At 25.8% G+C, this 25,121-nt stretch overlaps 1 protein-coding gene across 2 annotated transcripts in view; it reads left to right on the top strand.

The window, feature by feature from the left end:
• LOC122717428 (protein GDAP2 homolog) overlaps nt 1–25,121 on the top strand; it is a 91,208-nt gene that overhangs the window by 61,824 nt on the left and 4,263 nt on the right. For both annotated transcript variants that reach the window (XM_043941473.1, XM_043941474.1), the window contains exons 8-11: nt 6,759–6,912; nt 22,404–22,543; nt 23,144–23,198; nt 24,538–24,681. In XM_043941473.1, coding sequence (XP_043797408.1) covers nt 6,759–6,912; nt 22,404–22,543; nt 23,144–23,198; nt 24,538–24,681 — 493 coding nt within the window. The remainder of the gene's footprint in view (nt 1–6,758; nt 6,913–22,403; nt 22,544–23,143; nt 23,199–24,537; nt 24,682–25,121) is intronic.

Here is a 25,121-nt window from a genome sequence, read left to right on the forward strand (position 1 = left end):
AAATAATAGTAGTAAATAATTCAAATACATAATTTCTCTTTGACATATCCCCATGAATAACATTAATTCCACCAAATGCCTAAACTTCCTAAATAGCTAAAACTCTTAATGATCAAACAGCAAAAAATTTTGCCAAAATTTTCATCGAACAACCAATATCTATAACCCACGACTAAATCTTTTACAATAAACCGTGACATTTCGACAATTAATCAACGTCCTCCCCAAAATCAAGCATGACAACCCTACCACGTAATAAAATATCATAAAGTGAATATATATTTCAAATAACCATAATAACTTCCCTCTATCACGAATAGAATTAAATAACCGCCAAACTTGCCAAAATTGCTGCAATGACCAGCAAAGTAAAAAAAAAAAAAAGAAAAACCTTCGAAAATTCACGATTCAAACTTGAAATTCTCATCCCAACGAGCATCATATACATATATATGCTCCACAACTGAACCTTTTACGGTCAACCGAGTGATATTCCGAGCAATTAGTCAACGCCTCGCGAAATCGAACGTAACAACCTTACCACGGATCGCGCCCCTACTCTGCCATTTCCCCGGCTTTTTACTCATCGAACACGTAGTAGTCGAAAGCCGAGCAAGCGCCGTGACGCAGCCGGCGGAGGCGCGCGCCCACGAAACCGACGAAGACGCGGCGCGGCGTCTCGACGTCGTTCCTCTCGTAGTCCCGTCTTCCTCGTTCAAGCGGCTCAGTGCGTCGCGACTCGTCGCCAAGGCTCGTCGCGTTCCTCGTTCACTCTTCCATCCCGCGACACGTACGTGTGCCCGTGCTCTTTCTCAATATCCAGGATCCGTAAACATATATATTACTCGTGCATATTATTATATTATTCGAAGCGTATTCAAAAAAAAAAAAAAANTCGTCGCGTTCCTTGTTCACTCTTCCATCCCGCGATACGTACGTGTGCCCGTGCTCTTTCTCAATATCCAGGATCCGTAAACATATATATTACTCGTGCATATTATTATATTATTCGAAGCGTATTCAAAAAAAAAAAAAAAAAAAAAAAAAAACAGATAACAGAAACAAATAAGAATCCTCGTACGATGGAGTAGTTGGCATCTGGACCCATGTTGCCAGCAAGGATTCATTATTATTTCGTTTAACGTAGTAATATATATATATATATATATATATATATATATATATACACATATATATATATGAGACTTTAACAGAGAGAGAGAGAGAGAGAGAGAGAGAGAAAGAGAGTTTGTGTCGAATTTTAATATTGCTCTGTCCAAGAGAGAAGAAGATCGGAGAAGATTTTTCAGTCATAGAAGGTGGAGGCAACATTTTCGACAACGGAGTGTTCGTATTATCAGAATGGTCATGATTGACATGGTGGATGTGATCGAGGACGAGGACCGGTGCGTATTATATATATATATATATGGAATATCGTGTATCTTCTTGTTATCCTTTCGTCGGTAACTCGAACCGTCGTGTGTGTTTTCCGCGTTACGTAAATGTTCCGCATCTGACGCGTTCCGATCTTTGACGCGGGATCGGTTCGCGTTGCCACGATTATCATTTTTCGAGAATAACGATTTTTTTTGGAAATTTGCCCGGTTTGGTTTATGGGATGGAGTTTGGTAAAAATGTTGCTCGAGTTCAGTTTTTGTATGTATATATACGTACGAGGGGATTTTCATGCTGAGCTTTAATCGTTTTCCAATACGCGGGAACCTTACTCTTTTGGTCCAACGCCCAGTTTTGTTTTGCGCCCTTCGTTGCCTTTTGGTAATGCTCCAAGAAACTGATTTCTCCAAAATATAGGAAAGATTTGTTATTCTCGAAGGAAAACACGGATTTTTCTTCCATTTTCATTCCTTCCTCGTTTGCGCTCTTAGAATCTTCAATTTTCAAACCTAGTTAGTTATCATATCATAGAAAGTATTTTGTGTGTTTAGTCGTTACACGTTACACGTTTCACGCTGGATGATAATGAAAAGAAAAATCATATCGAACGTCAACTGAATACCAATATACCTGCAATCTCATTGGATGATTCAACGTAACAATTCATTGTTATAAATGATTTGTAAATAATTGTAAAAAATTTTCAATCCAACCGTAAACTATTCTTTTTATATAAAATTTTACATTTCGATATTTAAATATTTTATAAATCGGTATAAATCTAATCTGTGAAAATCTAATTTCAATCCGGTATCGGAAATTTTTTAAAACCATTCTGAAAACCATTCTTTGCACTGCGCAAAACCTGTTAACTATCCTAACATAAGAAAGCATCGACAGATAATTACATCGATGAACTCTTGAACAAGCTCTCTCTTTTTTTCGCGGAACGATATCTCTATGGCAAGAGATTAAGAAGCAAAAAAAAAAAAAAAAAAAAAAGACAATGGCATTGATAGCGATTAAAGAAACAACAATCGTAACTATCGTTAATCGTGTAATCGTCCATTGTCAGACAAGTCGAGTCGTCATTGCGAAAATCAGCTGATAGAATCGTTTAACGTTTGATTTACATGCATGTATATCATCCGTATACGAGCGTAGTTAGTATCGCGGCCTTGAAGGAAACAACATTCGCGGCGGGAAAAATAAAAACAAGTACAAAAAAATGGTTTGGAAAATCGATGTCGAACGGAACGATACTAATTCGTTCTTTCATCTGGAAGAAAGAATTCCGTTTCTTCGGATGAACCGCGTTCAACCGTGGCCCGACTCGATTAACGATGTTAGGCGAAACGTTTCGTGGAGCGCACGTGAAACGTGCTCATTGATTTTACCCGAATGGAATATTCATGGACGCGTCCACGCGCGACGCTACGCGATGAAACCGCTGTGTCGCGTGTCGGCGGAATGGCACTGGTCGAGGGTCGATCGAAGGGTGGACAATTTCGTGGTAACTTTGACGTGTTAAGCTTCGATATTCGAAACAGAGATATTATATCAATAAATAATTTTGATCGATGCTTTTTAGAAATTGAATAATTTCGTGGTTAAGCTTAGATATTTGATGACTAATCTTGGCGTATACGCGAATTTAATATAGTAATATTTGTAGTAATAAAGATATTATTAAATCTAATATAATTTTTTATCGTGTTTTAGAATTGAACGAACAGTTTCACGCAATTTCGTGGTAGATTTGACGTGTTTTAAATTTTTAAGATATTTATTGATGCTTGATAAATTCCTGTAACTATATTTAACACATATTAATTAACATTTTAGTATTGAGTGTTTTACGATTAGCGAGTAATGGATAATTATAGAAAAGAAAAAGTCTTCTATGCAAAAATAAAAAAAAATAAAAATACGATATTTTTAAGACTTCGTTTTCAAGCTTCGTATACTTAAGATTTTATAAGATAAGAATTTTCGATAATAAAATTATTTGTTAATATATGATATAGTAAGCAAAGAATGAAAAAAAAATGATGAGAAACGTATGATACTTTAAAAAGAATGAAAAAGAAGATATATTTTATTGAGGATTATATTTTTATAAATTCTTTTTTCAGTAAATCGTTTTTATCCCTCCAAGTAATTTCAGTTTGCTGTAGATCGAGAAGAAATTTCATTCAATTTTGTTAAAATTTTGTTTGAATTTGTGTTTGAAAAAAATCTTTAATATTTCACTTGATCAGAAATTTCAATAAATATTTCAATTTTTTTCAAATTTTCTAAAGTTTAGAACTAATAAAAAAATCAATATCATAATAATAATAAATAAAATAATAATATCAATCAGATAAATTGATTAATATTTTATAAATATGTAAAACATATTTCCAATAAATCAATAATCTATTGTTAAAATATATAAATAACTATTGTTCTCCTTTTTCTTATATTTACAACTTTAATATAAAAAAAATTGAAATTTCTTTGTGAGTCGTTTATAATTTCTGCGTTTGAATTGAGATTTCATATAAAAAATCATACATTATAAAGTTGGATTCATTTGTTAAATTAATCAATTGAAAATTCTGTGTTTCATATATGAAATCTGCGTATTTATATATAAAAAATCATATTGAATTCATGTAATTTATTAGATTAAACAATAATACATTTGAAAATTCGTAACAGAAAATGGTTTTGTGACCCAAATTTAAAACAAAAAGATTCACGAAATTAGATATGCATAATTGTACTGTGATCTTTGAAGCACAAACTTAATATACAATCAACAAAAGTATTCTTACGTTAAAAAGAAATTCATCCGAAAATTTTGATTTTATTGAAAATTTATATGTATACAGGGCACAATGGGTTATATATATATGGAGCAAATTTCGATGAATAAATCTCTTTGAGTGAGTAAAATCAACCCTCAAAGATTCCATTATTTTTTTTAATTTTAAATACAATTTCATTTGAGAATATTTTTCGCAATAAAATGATAGAATATTAGAAATCAAATATTTTATAATTTAAAATTTTCTTTTTATCATTATAAATTATATTTGAAAGAACAAAAAATATTGAAATTTTTATTGATTTTATCTTCTTAAAGTGATAAAAATTAATTAAAATTAATTAAACTGAAAAAATTACTGCATATAATTCATTATAAAATTTCATTATAATAAAAGAAATTTTAATTTTTTCATTTTTTTATTTTTAAAAAATTTGTTTCTTTAATAATGAAACTTTTTATAAAATTTATTATATTTTGAATTTTTATGTTAGTTTTATATCAACAGTGTTTTGACGTTATAAATATTTGTCTTCGTATTAAAGATTTTATATTTTAAACTTTATATTATAAAGTTCTTATTTTAAGATTCATGTTATTAGTATAAGCTCCATGAGCACTATGTTGTACAAAATATTATAAACTTTGTAAAATTTTGCACATTCCGTTCTAAACTTTATATCATAAAATTTAAATTGTTGAATCTTCATATCGTGGAGATTTTATATCATTTTCAAAGCTTCGCATTTGTGAAATATCTATTATAAGCTTTCTATTGTAACCCCTAATATTATTGTAGCTCCTAATATTATTCAAACTTTGTAAACTTCATATTGTCAAGTTTATGTTGTAAACTTCATATTTCAATTACGCGTTTCAGCCTTGAATTTAATATTTACGAATTTCATCCCTTGAATCTCTGTATTAAAAGTTTCGCATCGTATAAGTTCATATTAATATACCATCGTATACCATGAAATTAATGTGCGAATATTTCACATTCTTATGGTCAGGTAATAAAATTTTAATTACGACATTCGCATTAAAAAGATTAGACGAGGTTCGTGTTATGAGATTGTTATCCGGAGTCTTGCATGTTTTTGCAAAACCAAGCACGCTTTTCTCGTCGTCACAATTCACGCTACGTGATATGGCGTCGATATTTAAGGTTGGTCAGCTTTATGTTTCTTTTCCACGAACTCTCCGTAACGGATGGAGATTAACGATGAAATTGCATGTAATTTTCGCGTTCGATGATGAAACATTGAGATTCGTTATTTCGATTGTGACTTGAAACGCTGTGACCAAATATTATCATGGATATTCCGATGCAATGAAATTTTTGGAATTTTAATTCTCTCTGTTGAAATTAATCGTAATATTTTCAAACAATTTTTTTTTAATTTTTTTTTTATATCATTATTATGATTCTTCGAATAATATCTGGATAAATATTTACAAAAAAATATATTTCTATCTTCCGATTTTGATGATTTTTTTAATATATTATCAAGGTCATCGCATTGATAATTTAACAAATCGTTGTTTATTAAAAAATTATTTATCTAATCTAGTCTAATTAAGACTCAATATAATATATCAGGAAACCGTAAATTAAATAAAAACTCATTTAGTTATTAATGGTTTGCATTAGGTTTGCACTAGTTTTCTTAATCTGACTACTATAATTGTAGTAGTAGCGATAAAGCTGATTAAAACTAACCCAACCTAACATAAACTGTTTCGAAGGAACGTTTTTATTAATAACTTTTTAATGAACAGCGACCTCTAAGTAAAAATCTTCACAACACAATTCAGAGTGATGGCAATATATTAAAAAGCCATCAAGATCAGAGGGTGATATTTTTTTTTTTTTTTTATAAATAATATTTGATTTGATCTTTTATTTAAAATTGAATAATTATGGAAAAAACTTGCTTGTGACAAAATTGTAATTGTAATTATAAATATAAATATTTCCTTTCTTTATTTATTTGTATCTATTAAATTGTATTATGAGAATGATTGAACGAAGGAACATCAACATGTTATAATTACGTTAGTGTGAGACAATTATTATTTTATTTGGTTATCAGAATGACGTGGCTCAAATAATCTTCACGTTGTGCATGATTTGCAAACAGAACTTCTTTGCTAGAATATAAATCGTTTTGACGCTGATCTCTTTGCAAATGTGTCTGTATAAATTCCATCTCGGTCTGAATATAATTAAAAACATACGATATATGATGCGTACAAAAATTCATTTTATTAAAATAAGCGAAAGACGCGTGCAAAATTTTAATTAAAAATTCATTACTATTCCAAACATTTAAAAGATGTTTTGCTGCCAACATTATTTCTCTCTCTAAAAATATTAAAATAATTTAAATATAATTTCAAATTGTTTCCAGTTTCGAGAAAGATACATTAGAGATCTCTAAAAAAATACTTGGTACCAGTTTGTAGTCAGTTGAAATTAACATTAGCATGATCAAATATTCCCAGAACAATCCACGAATTGTCTCTTATTATCTTGTTCCAGGTACGAGAGGCTCCTCAGAAGAGCGAAGACAGAGGATCTGTCGGAAGTTTCAGGAATTGGCTGCCTCTATCAAAGTGGAGTTGATCGTCAGGGTCGACCAGTCGTTATATTCGTCGGCAAATGGTTCCCTGCCACTAAAATCAATCTGGACAAGGTAAGACTTTAACTCCATACTCTAAAAACGATTCAATTCTTTAACGTTCCAATCTTCTTTTTGATAAATTCTTTTTTCATCGATTTAAAATTCTAAATTTTTTAATAAACCATCATTAAGACTAAAAGTAAAAAATATGTCGTATCTTTTATTTTGATATAATAGCGAATATCTATAGCGAATGATTAAAATAAATAATTAAATATTATTTATTTATTTATTTATTTATATATATATTAAAACACAGATATATATATAAAAGATTAATTTGAATTCAATCTTCCCAAAAAATTAAAATTTCCAAAAATATTCAGATATTGATAAAATTTACAAATTGAAGAAAAATGTATTTTGAATTTTCAAAAATATTAAACATGTTATAAATTTATATTATCAAACTAAACTAACAAATATATGTAACTATTCTTAGACTGAAATAAACTTTAAAAGCAAGAATATAATAATAATTATTAATAAAATATAATGTTTAATATTTTTTAAACACATTACTCATCAAAGATGTATCAAACCAAGTAAACTTTTTATAAAAAAATTATTATCATAAGTATTTTTATTTTTATCATGGATTTATAAAACGTTCGAATATTTTTACAACATAAATAATCATTTCCTTTTATTCTCCTTTGAACAATGATTTATTTATTTGAAAAATTTTTTTATTTTCTGATACCTGCAGAATGTTCTGACGAAGAAAATAGAAAAAGGATACTGAAACAAACACAAAAATTTTTACACAAAAATATCCATTGAAGCTTATTTTTCAAGTTATGAATATTTTATCTTTGCACTAAATAAAACGAGACGGAAATAGAATACGATAGACATAGAGTCTCGCTTCATCTAATAAAAAGTTAAATAGCTTATAACTTGAAAAATAAGCTTCAATAGATATTTATGCATTAAAACTTCTATATTTGTTTCAACCTTTAGATTATTCTGAAAAAATAAAAATCATTGTATCGATATCTGAATAATTTTAACAATAATTGTATTAATTTTTAACGTAGCTGTTCATTTCGAGTTTATTAAAGTTTCTTACTAAGATTTCTTTACTCAATGAACAGATAATATTGCTTATTATTAGAGAACCAATGAATTCCACCCTTACAACACGAACATGTAATTATATGATGTTTGAACATGTCTGTGCGTAAGATTAACACTCTCTCCTTGACTCTTATCCAGTCATAAAGATACAAAATACAGGAAATTGCATCCAATATTTACTGAAGCATTCTAAAAGATTACACTTACGTTTCATTCCACTTTTTCAAATTTGTGCAAATGTTTCAAAATATGGAAATATCATTTTGGGAATATATTTTTTCTCATCCATAAAAGCAAAAATTATTATAAATCAAAATATATGGTAGAATAGTTTTAATTTATACAAACAAAAATGAAAAAGAAAACAAAATGAAAAAGAAAACAAATTTTCCAAATCTACATTTTAAAAAGATTAATCTAATGAAATGTAGCCTTATTTAACTTAACCTATTCTAATAATAAGAAATATAATAATTTTAAAGGTACAACAATTTGATTCATAAATGTAATAATTCGACAAGTTCAACTTTAAACTTATTCTATATTTATATTAGAAAAATATTAGAAAATATAATATTAAATTTTTCCTTTGAGATATTTATATTTATAAATACTTTTTATGACATATAAATTTTAACCCGATATAGAAAACAATAAAAACACTTCTATCTCTAGAAAAGTACCACAAAGAAAAGATCAAATTGTTCCTTTTCACTTCAGACATCGTTGAAAGTTCAACACGATCTGAGTCACGAGGACATCAAAGAAAGTTTATCGCAAGCCAAATATTGTATATACAACTGATATCAGATAAATATTTTGCTAAAGATTTATCATCATATTTATACAGTCAAGCGAGCTATAAGATTCACAAAATATTTCGCATTTTTGCATAAATTAAGAGAACAAATTTCATTTCGTAATTCAACAAATTCACGATAAATAAATACTAGGGCTACATTCGAAAGTCGTCCAATAAATCGTCCAAGAAGAATCACAAACAAAGCTATAACTGTTCAAAGCACACTCTATATCTGTCGATTTAATAACGCGCAGATATTGCTAAATAAAATCAGGAGAGCAAGCAATCTTCGTTCACGTGCGCTTCGCGCCGCTTCAAATGTTCATCCACGGATCCTTAATCATCTTTGGAATCGTCGTGAACACGTGAACAAGTAGGAGCTACCACGTGATTCGAAAACATAGAGCAAAGTTGTAAAGCAAGAGCACGAAATCAATACGCGCCTCTAGGTAGGTTAGCCTCGCCTCTTTTATTATAGTTAGCGTGTTTAGCGGTTCTTTACAAGCTGATCGATCCGTTTTAACATACCTCGACATCTGGAGGAAATTGTCTTTAGCGGTTTTCCGCGATGAGGTTGAGGGTATTTTTATGATAAATTTAATTTGTCGATGAATTTTATAACAAATTTCTATAATTATTTAGAGAAAAGTGATCACGTCCCATCTTAATGATTTTTTAATATATTATCGAGATTATCATTCTGGATGATTTATTAAGATTTTGTTTGTCAAAAAATTAACAAAAATGTAATTGCGGTTTTTAGAAACGGTTTAAGTTAGATTAAGTTAGATAGTTTTAATCAGGTTTACTGTTACGGACAATTGTGATGACTGGTAAAATTAAGAAAGCAAACAAACTTAATGCAAACTATTAAATCGATTAACAGTGAGTTTTTAATTAATTTTGAAGTGAAATTAAACTTAGAATTAACATAAATTAATTTTAGTTAATTAGAAAAATTTATTTCATTTCTAGTTTCATGGTTTGAGTTAGATTAGATTAGATCTATAATTTTTTAATAAATAACTTCCAAGTAAAATATTCGTAACTATTCAGTGTCTTGACAACATATTAAAAAACCAAAAATAAAGGATAATATCTTTTTAAATAAATTTTTTTTTTTAAATACTTATAAAAAATTTGTCGTGGATAGAGAAAAATTGTAAGATATGTTCTTGCTAAAATACATATGGTAATGTTTAATGAGAACTATATTTGATTCATCGAGCAGATATTGATTTTAAATAACATTTTGAAAAAAAGAAGAAGATCTAAGACATTATGATAACAATTATTGAGAATCTTTCTATTATATGGTCTTATATTTGAATCTGTATGAGTCAATTTTTGAATTCGTTCCATATTGAATCTACATTATTCAATTGATGGATTAATCCTTAATTCTCTTATGTTTAAGTCTATATGATCTAATTATATCTTGGATTGATCCTTCTATATTTAAATCTATTATAATTATATCATTAGATTGAATCTTTTATATTTGACTCCATTAATTGTCTTTCAATCAAATTATATCTTTAGATTAATGTTATTAACTGTATTAAAATCAGATTTATTTATCTTATACGTGATTTGATTAATAAAAATTTGATAATCAAACGAAATAAGTTTCGAATGAAAAATAGATTTAAATTTATAAAATTTAGATAACTGGAATTTGAATTTATTAGAAAAGAATATTCAATTATTTGAGTTTGATTTTAGAAGATTGTTTTCGTTGAAACAAGATGAATAATATATGAAGAAATATTCAGTTCAGACGTTGGTAAAAAAAAAATTAACGAATTATTTATTACTAAGTCAGAAGGAATAACCGGATATGATTAGAATTATTCATTGGCTCGATCGAATGTTTATTCAAAACGTCGCTTATTCGATGATTCCACTAAATCCTGCATGACGTACCTACTTTGAAACGATTGTCGCTTGATCGCTTTGACCGTAGGTTGCTATGTTGAGCCCTTTAAGTGAATCATCTTGCATCACTGACGCTGCCTCTGACCAAGATAGACGAGGTTCAAAGTTGAACGTGAAAGTTCAGGTTTCGTTCGTGAAAATATTTCTAATGCATATTTCATATTTTATTATAGAAAAAAAATTTTGCATATACATTTATATACATTTGTAGGATATCTTAAGAGGATCTATTCTAGGGATTAGGACAAATACAAAAATTGGTGTAAATGAAAATCTTGTTTGTTAGCTTATAAACAAATTGCAGTTAGATGAAGCAAGACTTAGATAAGATTATCTCTGTCACACCATCATTGCGTTATATCTCTTTTCATCTGATGAAAATTTAATTAAATCATTTATAACTTAAATTGTTTATTATAACTTTATTATAACTTAAATTGTTTATAACTTAATAAATAATATTTTTATATATACCAACTTTTGTATTTGTTTTAATATTTATATAAAATTGATTTTAAAAAAGAGATATCCCATGAATATATTAACATTTTGCATATATATAGAATAATAATAGAATAATGGATTTTTTTCGGAAAAATAAATCGAAAATATAAAATAAAGTACAACAGTGAAATTAGTTAATTATTTTTTGTGGAATTACAGTTGTATCATCACTCTATATTGCATAAATTATTTACAAAAGTTTTATTAAATTATCAGGAATATTATATTTCCTTCGTCAAATTTAAATCATTTAATAATAAAAATTATAAAGATAAGAAATCTAGATCAAGATAATTACATTTGTTTATTCAGTTTACATTTGCGTATTAATAATTCCAATTATAATTTTCAATTATGATGAAGTATTTTGTTGCGAATTTAAGAAATGGTTTTTATTTGAAGTAGAGTTTCACTTAACGTTTTCGCTTTAATGGACGACCGATTTTTCTTTGGTTTACGATTTCTTCCAACTTTGTCTACTTTCCACTGTCACTTATAACAGTTTAAACAACTCTTTCTAGTCGAGGTTGATATTGGATATCTATCTCAAATACAAAGAAAGATAGGAAAGTTTAATAGTGTATAACTCTTAAACGAAATCAAAAAAATTAGTTTTCATGTTTTATTTAAAAAGTTGCATTTTTATAGATTTCTAACTTTTATTAATTCTTCTACTAAATTTTTCACGAATTGTAAATATGGAATTCTTCCAAAAGTTTTTGATGTCTTCGAATGTCTTTCAGATTGTACAAGAGCTTTTCTGAAAACATAAGTATAGAATCTTGTAATACATCACAATGTATAAAATCTCTATCTTTTGATATCCTTAAAGTAAATGATATAAAATAGGTCAAGTGTCTATTCTTCTTTAGAAACAAATCCATATCTTATATGATGCAAAATTATCAGAAAGTTCTCATCATCCTCGTTTTATCTGCACTCTAAAAACATTCTAATTTCTTATCACGTCATCTTTTATTAAATCCTCCTTAAGTTCCTCTCTTAAACTCTTGAATCGTTATTTAAAAATTGTGATACTTATATATATGTTCTATTTCATTATATTGAAATCAAAATTATCGATATTGAACCAATATCAACTAAATGAAATATTATTCATTAAAATCATGTTTATATTAAGCAATTCTTGATTGGTCGAGTAAATTTATCGACCTTAAATTATTCAAAATCATTTATATAAATCAAATTTTAATTTGCAAGTTGCTTAATACAGTCATGTTGTATCAAGAAACTACTTTGATGGGTGAATTTACATCTGAAATTACATTTGAAATTAATAAGAAAGAAGTTTATATAAATATGTGCTCTGATTTGATCTTGTTTTCAAGTTATAACAAATTTCTTCTTTAATATCTATTCAGTACATGCTTGAAAATGTTTTATTTTATTCTTTGCATTTCTTTAAAAATTATTATTCATTTATGAAAGCCTTGTTCAATCTTTTCACCAAATATTTTAACATTGTTAATAATAAACATTTTGATGGATTATATGATGGATATCTTATATTAACAATAAATTCCATTTATAAATAATAGAATTAATATTTTATAGATATTTTAATAATAATAAAGATATTTTATATCTTTTATATCTTTTTTTATATCTTTCGATAAAATTATGACTCGAAAACAAGATTTTTTTTTACATCTAAATTCATCCATCGATTTTTTTTGATGCGACAGGATACTCTGTCTATTAATCCATCAATTTAATCCGTCAAAGAAAATTATTATTAATCTTTATTAGAAATATAATATTTTGAAATTATACCAGGATAAGTTAAACTAAGTATATAATTTTTATAAAAAAGAAATTTGAATATTAATTCAGAATGGAATTTTAACACACTTTCAAAATGAGCGTTGCATTCATGCAACATTAAAAAACTAAATAAATTAAAAAGAAGTATATTATATCATGGACTAATAAAGAAGACTTCAAGAAGAACAATTATCTTAGACTCATCCTCTTCAGATATATTTCGAGCAAATTGCTTGCTACTGCATCATCCCTGCTTCATATCACTATTTCTATATCTATCTCAAACTAAGCCATTCCAGCCAACTAAATACGAAATACCGTATCTCCCTCCATCCGCCCAACTTCTCAAACATTCGATTCAATAATGCCTCCTCCGTCTAACGTCACTCGCACCGGGATCTCATTACTTCCACGCGTATCAATATCATTTTTGCTCCTTCCTCCCGTTCTCTCGCCACTCTCGTCCTCACCTCTCTCGAGTGACGACGAGCGGCACCAGCGGCTGCGAATCGATATTTACACGTCCAGAAATAGACCGTCCACGGAACAACTCCCCGAGCAGCCGAGGGCGCACGAGGCTGCAACATTGTCTCGCGGCAATCCGCTTTGGAAAAAAAGTTTGTTTTCATCCCTACACGTGACCCTTTGCGCGTCGCGTGTCACTTCCTTTGAGGAGAACCATGGCCGCCGGAAATAACCGCGAACGATCGAAACAGAAACGCCTGCGACCTCGATCACCCCTTTCTTTCTTTTTTCCTCCGCTTCGCAGATGACGTTGATCGTGATCGATGGACCTATGGGATCCTCACGTATTAACGAGGATCCTCCCCTCGATTTTCCTTCAAAGAAGCTTGTTCTTTTTTTTTTTTTTTCAATACGATTTTTTTCATCTCTGTTTTTAGAAATATTAGTTTTAGAGAAAGGCAAGAGTATCTTGGGCGCATTATAAATTTATGCGATTTATATTTTTTTTGAATAAATTGTTGTATAGATATCGAAATTAAAGTATTGTATCAAAATTTATTCGAATTTCCTGTATTTTCTTAAGATATTTTCTTAAAATTTTTAAGTATCGTGATCGATCACTAGGTTTCTTTAAAATTTGAAATATAATATCAATTTTATATTCTTCTAAAATTTTAAATATCTTCTATTGATACCAATGATTCTTTTTCTATTTTTCATTCATTTTTCTTGAAATCAAATTGACTTCTGTCATTCACATTATAGTACAACAGTTATATTAATTTTAAAAAAAGAAAGGCGAAAAAGGATTTTTCTAAAAATCATCGTAAGAAAATGAATATAAATCAATTGTTCAAATGAGGAAGAAATTATGCGAAAATTAAGGATATCATAATATATACATATTCCTTCTGGTAACAGATAAGATAATAGAAGAAATTTAAAAGAATATTATAGAGTAAAATATATATAAGAAGACGAAAGAAATCGACGGCAAGAGATTCGTCCTGATCGAATGTAGGTCGGTATCTGAGATTCAAGGACGCATTCGATCATTCTCCCCCTGACCTCGTAAGAGACCAATTTCAGGTCACACATTTATCGAATCGTAAAAAAAATTGCGACGAAAGAATATGTTCTGATTCCACATTCAATACCCTCGCGGTCTTGACGTTTAAGTTATCGACAATCCTCTCACATGCCATTTTCTTCGACCTCAAAAAGATAACGTTCGAATTCATTTTGATTTCTTTTATATTCATTCAAAATATATCTTTTTCCAGTAAAATTGGCTTCATCTTGATATTTTGAAGATTAAAATGGTCGAGAAGATTTAGTAACTTTTTTATAAAAATTTTATAAATTTTAAAAATTTTATAGATTTTATATATACTATAAATTTTGGTAAATTTTTTTAAATATATATATATATATATATTTTGTGAATTTTGATAATTTTATATGTATATATATATTTTTGCACAATCAAAATTTTGATAAAAAAATGAAATTAAATAACATGAAGGAATATAATTTAAAAATTTATAAAAATATTAGTGATATAAATATATCATTAATAAAAATATGCATGTAATTTGAAATACATAATTTAGCTCAAATATACTTTTATTAAAAATAAAAGATATTTTGAAACTTTAATACAAAAAAATAAAAATAAAAAATATTTTATGCCATATTTGATAAATTCTAGTGAATCTAAATGACAAATTTCTGTTAACATTAAGTAATTCACTGGAAGATGTTAATTGAAAATGTATGGATTATAAATATAAGAGTATACTCACTAATTAATAAACATATTGATATATGCTATACATGTAGTATTGAAAATATGGGGATTTTTTTTTTCTTTTTTTAAGATATTACTTCATCTTATTTTGAATAAAATTAAATAATGAGTTGTGAATATATATTACATCATTGTCTTCTACAAACATTAATTCATGTGATTAAATTAATTTTTAATTTTTAATATTAATCGCAATATAAAATTGAAATAAAAATCTTTCATTTTTTAAATGTATAAGTACTTTGCTTTGAATATGTTATATCTTTTTTCATATCATCTACATTCTATGAAATTTAATAATATAAATTTCCACAATCTAATTGTATGATCAAATATCATTAGTCATTACATAGTAATCTACTAAGATGGTACTATTTAAAATTCATCATCCTATATAACCTGGTGACTTTCAATTTGGATGCGTAATCTACTAACAATAATACATTACATTGCAATCTTATTATAAATCGAAGTTCAAGAATAACAATCATTCTTAAGAAAATATCATTTAATTCGATTGTTATTTTAAATTAAAAATTATAATATATAAATATATATATATATATATATATATATATATATATATAATATAATATATTATATAAATATATTTTAAATTAAAAATTTCGATTATGAAATAAATTAATATCTGATATCAAAACTTGCAAAATCTTACGTAGTGTTAACGTATATCATGAAATATCAATTGAAATTTATAATTTACTTAAATTTTCGAATTGTCTCATTCTATCTCGCTTCATCTAATGTAAATTTCAATTGCTTATAACTTAATAAATAAGATAATATTGTACATCAATTTTTGTATTAATTTTATCTCTAGAATCGAAATAAGATATTCCATGAATCCATCAACATCCTATATTTTCTTTAATCATATTCTAATTATCGTTATTTAATTCAAATACAAAACGATTGTTTTCCGATTTATATTTCCGTGCAGACACTTTGGGATACGAGACGTAAAGAATACTAAACGAATATGTATTATTTATTTCCTTGACGTACGACTAATTTTACTTTCGACCACCTTGAAACGAAATAGGATAAAAATGATAACTGCATCGTAGATGGCTGCCACTAAAAATACATCATGCTACGTATACGCGTATAATTATACACGGATGCATGATAAATGTATGTCGAGGAAAAGGTGGTCCAAATTTTTCTCTCTCCGCGGAGCTTTTTCGAACCCATTTTATATAACCCAAGAGGGAAAGAGTGATTTCTGATGCTCAATCAACGAACGTTAATTAAACATGCCGCCGAGATAACAAGATTTCAGGGTCACGATACAGATAACGAGTACTTAAAAGCTCTTTATAAGGTTTAATTTATATGCCCTTGTTAAGTCATCGATATTTAAGGATATCCCTCTTTGATAAGATAGAGAAAGTCGTTGGTTCTATTTATTTAATATTCCGTCTTTGATTCCAACCTCTTATAATCGAGCAGGTGTCGAGTATCTCTCTTTTTTCTTTGTTCTTTTGTTCGAATTATCGGAACTTTGTGGCAGTGGAATTGTCAAGTGCTTCTCTTTTAATGAAACAAGAAAGAGATTCTATTTTAGCAATGTTATAACAAGAAAGAGAGTTACTTCTTGAATTTTAAGAGTTTTTATAGTTCTAAAAGTTTAAAAGATCTTCAATTTTTTATTTTTTAATTTTTATATCAATAAATTTCTTCAAGACTTCAAATTTTATAAATTTTCAAATTATTTCTGAAAGAAAGAGAGAGAAAGATATTTTTAAATTTATTAAATTAAATTAAAATTAATTAAATTGAAATTGAAATTTTAAAAAAAATTTTCAAATTCCGCATGAAAATTTGGCATTTTCTAATTAATTTTTTTACTATCAAATTTTTGAAGATTCAAGTTTTCAAACTTTTTAAAATTTAACTTCTTGAAGTTTCAAAAAAAAAAAAAAAAGAATTCACAAATTTGTAAAATTTATAACTTATAAATTTATCGATATTTCAAAGTTTTAATTTATTTTTATTATTAGAATATCATATAAGATTCTGAACTTAAACAAACAGTTTTTTAGTTTTTTCACGTATACGTACTAAATCTTCGAGACTCATGGTCATTACGTCATCATCCGCAAAACGTAGAATCACGAGATATTTCAAAGTGAAGCATTTTTCCAAAGCGAAATCAGTGTGATTCATCACGCACGATCACTACAAGGATTCCAAGAATATACAAAAGCCACTTAGCTGTTTCTGCATATATCTTTCCTTTCGTTTAACGAACCTTTATTCTTTTAACTGCTAGATTTTCGTGCACGTAAAAAAAAAAAAAAAACTTAAATTTAATTGATTTCGTGCCGACAATGCTGAGCAAGTAAACTCGTCCAATTGAAAATTGAACGGATTCATTTATTTCGTTCGCATTTATTGCATTTTTTACAAATCTCCATATTTGATTATCGAAACGAAACATTGAATCATCTTTTTTGTTTTAAATCGTTTCCTTCTTAACTTGTGACATAAATTATAACACTTAAAAAGTTCAATATAAATTAATGTTGTAATTATATAGATTTATAATAGTGTGCAAAAGTGTGATATCAACGACGATTGTTTGCTATGATACGATTATTACGGTTTTTAGATACATATTTGCAGAAAATATGATTAAAAATTTATGCAGAGATTGATCTAACCATCAATTCATTATTTATTTCTAATTTTTTTTAAATAAATATTTGTAAAATTAATAATTTTTAAAATAAAATAAAATATCATATGATATAATTTATATAATATATTTATACAATTATATAAAAATAATTATAAAAATTCTACAGAATAATACAATCTCGTTTAGAATCGAAATATCATGAGAAATTGATTCTATCAAAGACGATTTTACAAAAAGTGTTTAATTAAGAAGAAACATTATGTAATTTTTCTTATAGATTATTATATATAAAGATCAACTTTAATTTTTTAAATAAAACGATATAATTTTTATTGCACTAATCGATACGATTCGATTATTTCTTATAAAAAGTTTTAAATTATTTATGTCGACGAAAATCTTTAGATAAGAAATATTTTAACTTGATGTAAAATTTGTAAAATTATATGAAAAACAAAAAAAAAGTATAAATAATAGATTATTGCTTGGCAATTATTTCTTATCTTTTGTAAATTTGATAAATTTGAAATTAAAATATTTTAAAAAAATCTTTTCTATAAAAAAAAAATAGTTTAGTATTTTTTCTATAGGAAATAACTGCAATAAGCTGCATCAATTAAAATACAATAAAAATTACATGATTCTATTGAAAAAATTAAAGTTGATCTTCATATATGATGTATCTTTTTATACAATAATTTTTGTAAAAACATTCTTTTGATAAAATTAATCTTACATTATACTTCGATTTTGCAAAGATAAACATATAATATTTATGAAATTGATTTTTTTTTTGAGTAATTTTTATTTCATGTATAATCAATAGTATATCAATAGTAAATATAAATAATATATCAATAATAAAAATATCTTAATAATCTTAAAATAATGAATTAATTAAAAAATTAATTTATTAAAAGAATAAAATAATCTTTCTCATTTATGAAATAAATTTTCTCGTTTATATTTACAGTTTGGAAATTTGTTAATCGTACAAATTTCTCATCTTTTAATCGCGAATTGATAGATATGAAATATTCAAAGTAAATATTCTGATGGAGATAAAAACATATATGTATAATTTATTTTCTTATTCGTGGAATAACTCGTAGAAATTACAACATCTCATGACGTTTTAATTTACTTAGGATCAAATGACTTGACGTAAATCAAATCAGATATATCTACAATAATATCTGTAATATGTTACACTGTTTGGAAATATAATTGCAACTTTATCTGAATAGTGTTTCAACTTTTATTTCAATTTTGTTTAAAATAAATATAATTCTTTTCTGCGAAGAGAATATGATGTTTTTTTAAATTTCATCACGAAGATATATATGTTCACAGATTATTTTGTTAAATTCTCCTAAAAATTCTTTCTATATTCTATTTTTTTTTTTCATTTCATTTTTCCAAATCAATACTTATAATAGTTACATAAAAACATTATTTTTTATTACAGCATTTAACCATTATATAATCATTGTAATATAAACATATAATAATCATTTTAATAATATTTTATCATTTATAAAATTTTATATATCTTAACAGAGATCTTCAAATTCCATTTCTTTGGAATTTCTATAATTTTATTATTCCAAAATGATATTAATTTATTTATAAATTATTCAAGAGGGCTTTTAATATAATTTAGAGAATCATATTTGTATTATTTTTATTATTTTATTTGACATATAATTATAAAATTGTAAAGAGAAATTTAATCAACTCTTTTTGATAATATTATTAATTATAAATTTTTACAAAAGGAATATTTAATGAAGGAACGGATGCATTATTGGAAAGTTGAAAGAAAACTCAACAATATAAATGAGAGAGAAAAGAAACTAAACTTTATATTTTCAAATTTTAATTACTAAAACTTCACGTTTCATAATAACAAAAAGAATTTTTGAAATAGTTTAAATATATTATATAATAAATTAAATATATTATATAATATATAATATAAATATATATAAATAATAAAAATAATATAAATAAATATAATATAATAACAATATAAATGAAATATATTTTTAAATATTAAATTCAAATTATATTTCAAAAAATTTTTAATAGTTTTTATTCGTCCATCCACTGAAAATTGTTATATATAAATATTGTTATATATAAAAAAGGTGATATCACAGGTCATTTCTCTATTAAAAAAGAAAATCACGAAAATCAAAAAAAAAAAAAAAAAATATTGCGCTAACTTTTAATATTTTAATTTCTTATTAAAAAAAAAAAGAAAGAAAGTCTATATTTTCCACTTCTTTTCGATCTGTCCTAATTTATCAGAACGCAGAATTTAATATTACAATATCGTTCGACCCATATGTATATTAGATGTCTGTGATATCGGATTAAAATACACCCGCGCAGACCTTCTGACGTCATCAATGACGTCGAGATATGAAAGGGAGAAAACAGTATAGGGTGGTAAAGATCCTCGACAATTGACATTAACCATTCTTCTTTACTCGAAACAATATCTAACGAAAGAAAACGATCGACTTTCTCTTATTTCTCTTTCGATCAAACAAACTTTTCCCGCATAGAGTGTTATAGAACGGAACGAAACATAATAAGTTCTTTTTTGTTAATTCTTTACTTTTTTCTAATAGAGCAGAAAATACTTTCTCTAATAATATAAATTTTTAATAAATAATATAAATTTTCTCTAATATCAAAATTTGAATTTGATCGAAAAATCATTTAAGATGCTAAGTATCGTTTAAAAATTATTATTATTTATCCGTGGTTTTATAAATTTTTATTCGGTAATTTATAATAATATAAATAACGTTTCTTATTTAAAAATAATTTTAAATAAAGAGATTATATTAGATGGAATAGATTAAAAAAAAATTATTATTTCACGAATATTTTTAATTTATATATTTATATATATTGGGAATATAATATTCATTTTAAAATATAAATAAGAAATATGTACTTAAAAAAAATAATAATAATAGAAAATTAAAATTTCAAGATTTATTATGAAATCTCTTTAAATGGAATTTCTTTAAAACTAATCATTTTCATGCTAAAAAAAAGATTAAAAGTTAGCAAATTTTTTTTCATTCCATCCTAATCTAACCATGTTCTGTCGAATCGATATCTGGCATTAAGGAAACGCTCGACTTTTCCTTATACTTTCTTTGTCCATCTTGAATGTTTCTCTGTCAATGCGCAAAGGATCTGGTTGCTCTTTTTTCCGTCACAAGGCCTCCGACCTGATTTCCACGACCTCCGCTTTAGGGGCGAGGAACCAGAGTACTAATTCTAGTTGTAGCGGCACGATCGATTAAAACGTGATGACGAGTGCGCTTCGCCAGGATCAAAGACTGGCGTTTGTCCTGTGTATCTTGTGTGACATTTGGTCGATTCTATGACACGGTTTAATTGGAATAATTTGGGTTGGTTTTAGGAAATTCAAGAATTTGAGGAATTAAGTTGTGTTGAAAAATTTTTTCAGATTAATAATTGAAGATTAAATAGAATTCTATAGAGATAATAAAGTTATGTTGACTTGGAAAATTTTTGGATAATTAAATGATGGGGTAGTTTTGATTCAAGAATATTTTGAGGAGTTGAGATTATGTTGGATAAATTGAATATTGTTTATAGGGTAATGATAAAATGAAAATGAAACTTTCAATTGGGAAATTTTTTAGAGATTAATGATTAGAAATTCAATGGACTTCGTTCTGACGAATAGTAAAATTGATGATTTTATTTTGACTTGGGAAATTTTTTTTGGAAAATTTTTTTGAAAAATTTTGGAAAATTAAATAATATTTGGTTTGATATTTGATATTTTAAAGTATAAAATGTAATTAGATTTGATTTGAAAATTTTTAAAAAATAAAAATTGTAGATTATGTAATTTTATTTTCAGAAATAATAAAATAAAAAACATTTTGAGTTACAATATTTTGTATCAACTAAATTAAATTAATAAAATAAATTAATAATTCATTTTAAAAATGTACACTGTTACATAATAATATTCATAATTTAAAATTTATTAGAGTAAAATATTTTGATTAAATAATCTTTTGAAAAAAAATTTTAATTTGAAAAATAGTTAATATGAATCCTTTCAGATTTATAAGTAATCATAATTTTTTTTTTCTATCTTTTTTTTTTATATATAAAATTACTATTTCCTGTATTATCTTTCTGAATTTACACTATCGCATTAATTATTTATGTTCTTATGTTTCATGCAATTCATTTTGTTTAAGCTTCCATTAGTATCATAAATTTTATTAATCTTTTGCCAGTATGCATATGATCCTATTCGAAAAATATTCGTGGAAACTAGAATATAATTATAATGGCGAAGCTACTAAATGTAATATATAATTATAATAACGAAAAAAAAAGATTTTTAAAAATTATTAACGAAAAATTTTTTATTTCTGTTTCAGGCATTACTATATCTAATACAGTTGTTGGATCCCATTGTCAAAGGAGATTACGTAATCGCTTATTTCCATACGTTAACGACTAGCAACAATTATCCCAGTCTACATTGGTTGCGCGAAGTATACAACGTGCTTCCTTACAAGTGAGATTTTCAATAATCGTGTGTTTTCATTTGTTACTTGAATTTTTTTTTAATTTTTTTTATCATAAATTTTCTGTCTTTATTTTTTTTAAATCTTATAACACGTTCAGTTGTTTTTTCACTTTTAAAAAAATTATCTATGATAATCTGACGGATCTATAGATGATCTAATATACTCTTTAAAATGCAATAATTGATGTCGATTTGACTTACAAATTTCAATTACGTAAAACTATAAAAAATTAAATTTGAACTATTTGAAAGTATAACATTTAAAATAAATTATATATTACACACTGCAGTAATTAGTATCAGCGATAATACTAATTTAAATAATAATTTTATATTATATTTTTATCTTAACTTGACTAAATAAAAAAGATATTTTGTTGAAATAATAATAAGAATTTTAACTGATTTAAATCGATTATTTTCAAAGAAAAATTGATAGATATAAAATTTTAGATATTATTTTTTAAGATTTATTATTTAAGATATAATATAGATATATATTACTTTAATTTAATAAAATGCATGTGCATGTGTATAATATCATTGTTTTTTTAACATCAAATTTATATTGAAATATTTTTGTTACAGATATAAGAAGAATCTGAAACACTTTTACATTATTCATCCGACTTTTTGGACCAAGGTAAATATTATAATTAATATAAACTAATTAAAAATATATCTTTTTCTCTTTTTTAAAACTTAATAATGTATAAAGTGACTATGAAAAATATTTGTACATTATTATATTTGTCATATTATTTATACAATGTATCACAATTGAAGACCTAAATATTTCCTTTGTTTTTCATGACGTGACACAAATGAATATTTGGATGAAGAAATTTCTTTTTATTTTTTTCAAAGTCATTAATATTTCTTATCTGCGAAACATGTGTTTCTATTTTTTTTATTACATTTAATAAAAAAATATATTCAAATATGTTTAAATCATGATTTAAACATATGACTTTGAAAACCAATGATATAATGAAATTGCTATGATAATATGAAAATTATTATTAATAAAGTAATATTGGTTACTTACTTTCTGATAATTACGTTATTACGTAAATTATAACGCTTTTTTAATTATGTTTATCAATATATAAAGATTCTTTCTGATTTTTGAACAAAACAAATTATTAATTTATCATAAATATAACTTATTATTCCAAGCAGAAGAAAGAATCCAATTTATTTACATTTATGATGCAACTAATCAATGTATAAAAAAAGTAATTAGCACAAAAGATATACTAGTTAATTAAATCCAAGTATATTAATATTTGATATTATGAAAATGAAATTTAATAAAATGTGCTTAATTAAAGAAAAATAACGATATAGACGAATATTTTTTTTGTAAAAATTGTAACTGCTTTAATATTATCAAATCGATGAAAGGAATAAATAGACTAATGCATTCTGAACAAGATAACAAAAACAATCCATGTATAATCCACTTCATGATTTTAAATTAACTGATCAAACAAGATCTTTTCGAGGAGTGGCATTTATTATATAACAATTTAATAATGAGAATCGATAAAGAATATCGATAAACTTCACGTTTTAAGACGCAAAATCAGTCTTTTTCCATTTCCCACGTTCTCTTCAGTGTTAATCGAACGATCATATCGAACTTCCTGTCCTTCCGGTATCCATTTAACAAAATGCATTTTTATGATTATTTGCAAATCCATGGGAAACGTATCCTTGATCCTTACACGAGGCTAATTATTATCTCACGAACTAGATATGAGATTGTTAAAGAACCAAAAGAATCATGTCATAAGACGAACAAGGATGTCGATGAGGCGAAGGAAAATAATTGGATCTTTCTTTCTTTGTTCCATCTCGTTAGTATAATGGCAAGAGAAATTATGTTAATATTCTTCGATTAGAATAAAATTGATTTAAATGGAATCATGAAAATACGTGGCAATATTATTTGATAATTCGTTTGTTATCTCTTGCAGATGATGACGTGGTGGTTCACGACGTTCATGGCTCCAGCCATCAAACAAAAGGTTCACAATCTACCTGGAGTAGAATATCTTTATGAAGTGATGTCTCCTGAACAATTGGAGATCCCTGCTTACATCACGGAATATGATATGACGGTGAGGATTCCTTGGAATCTTTTTCTTTCTTTTTAATAATTCTTTTATACCAATTGTGCTATTCCTGACAATATTATTCATATTACGTTATTTTTTATTTGGACAATGTTAAAGTAATAAATATACAAATATATAAATATCTCGAAGCATGCAATTAATAAAATCGAAACTATTTGGAATTATTAAATAATCAAGAAAGTTCTCTACTTGTTTGATAGAAAATATGTATGATAAAATCGAACAATCATTTATAAAATTATTGCACTTAGAATTATGTGCATTTCTGTAAACAATCTTCATTTTATTGTTTATTAAATATATTCTTATTATTATATATATTATATATAATTATATATATTTATATTCTTATTATATTATATATATATTATTATATTATATCTTATTATATATAATTATATTCTTATTTAAATATATTCTTA

Source organism: Apis laboriosa, unplaced genomic scaffold (genome assembly GCF_014066325.1).
Source record: "Apis laboriosa isolate Shangri-la unplaced genomic scaffold, ASM1406632v1 scaffold50_cov145, whole genome shotgun sequence".
NCBI lineage: Eukaryota > Metazoa > Arthropoda > Insecta > Hymenoptera > Apidae > Apis > Apis laboriosa.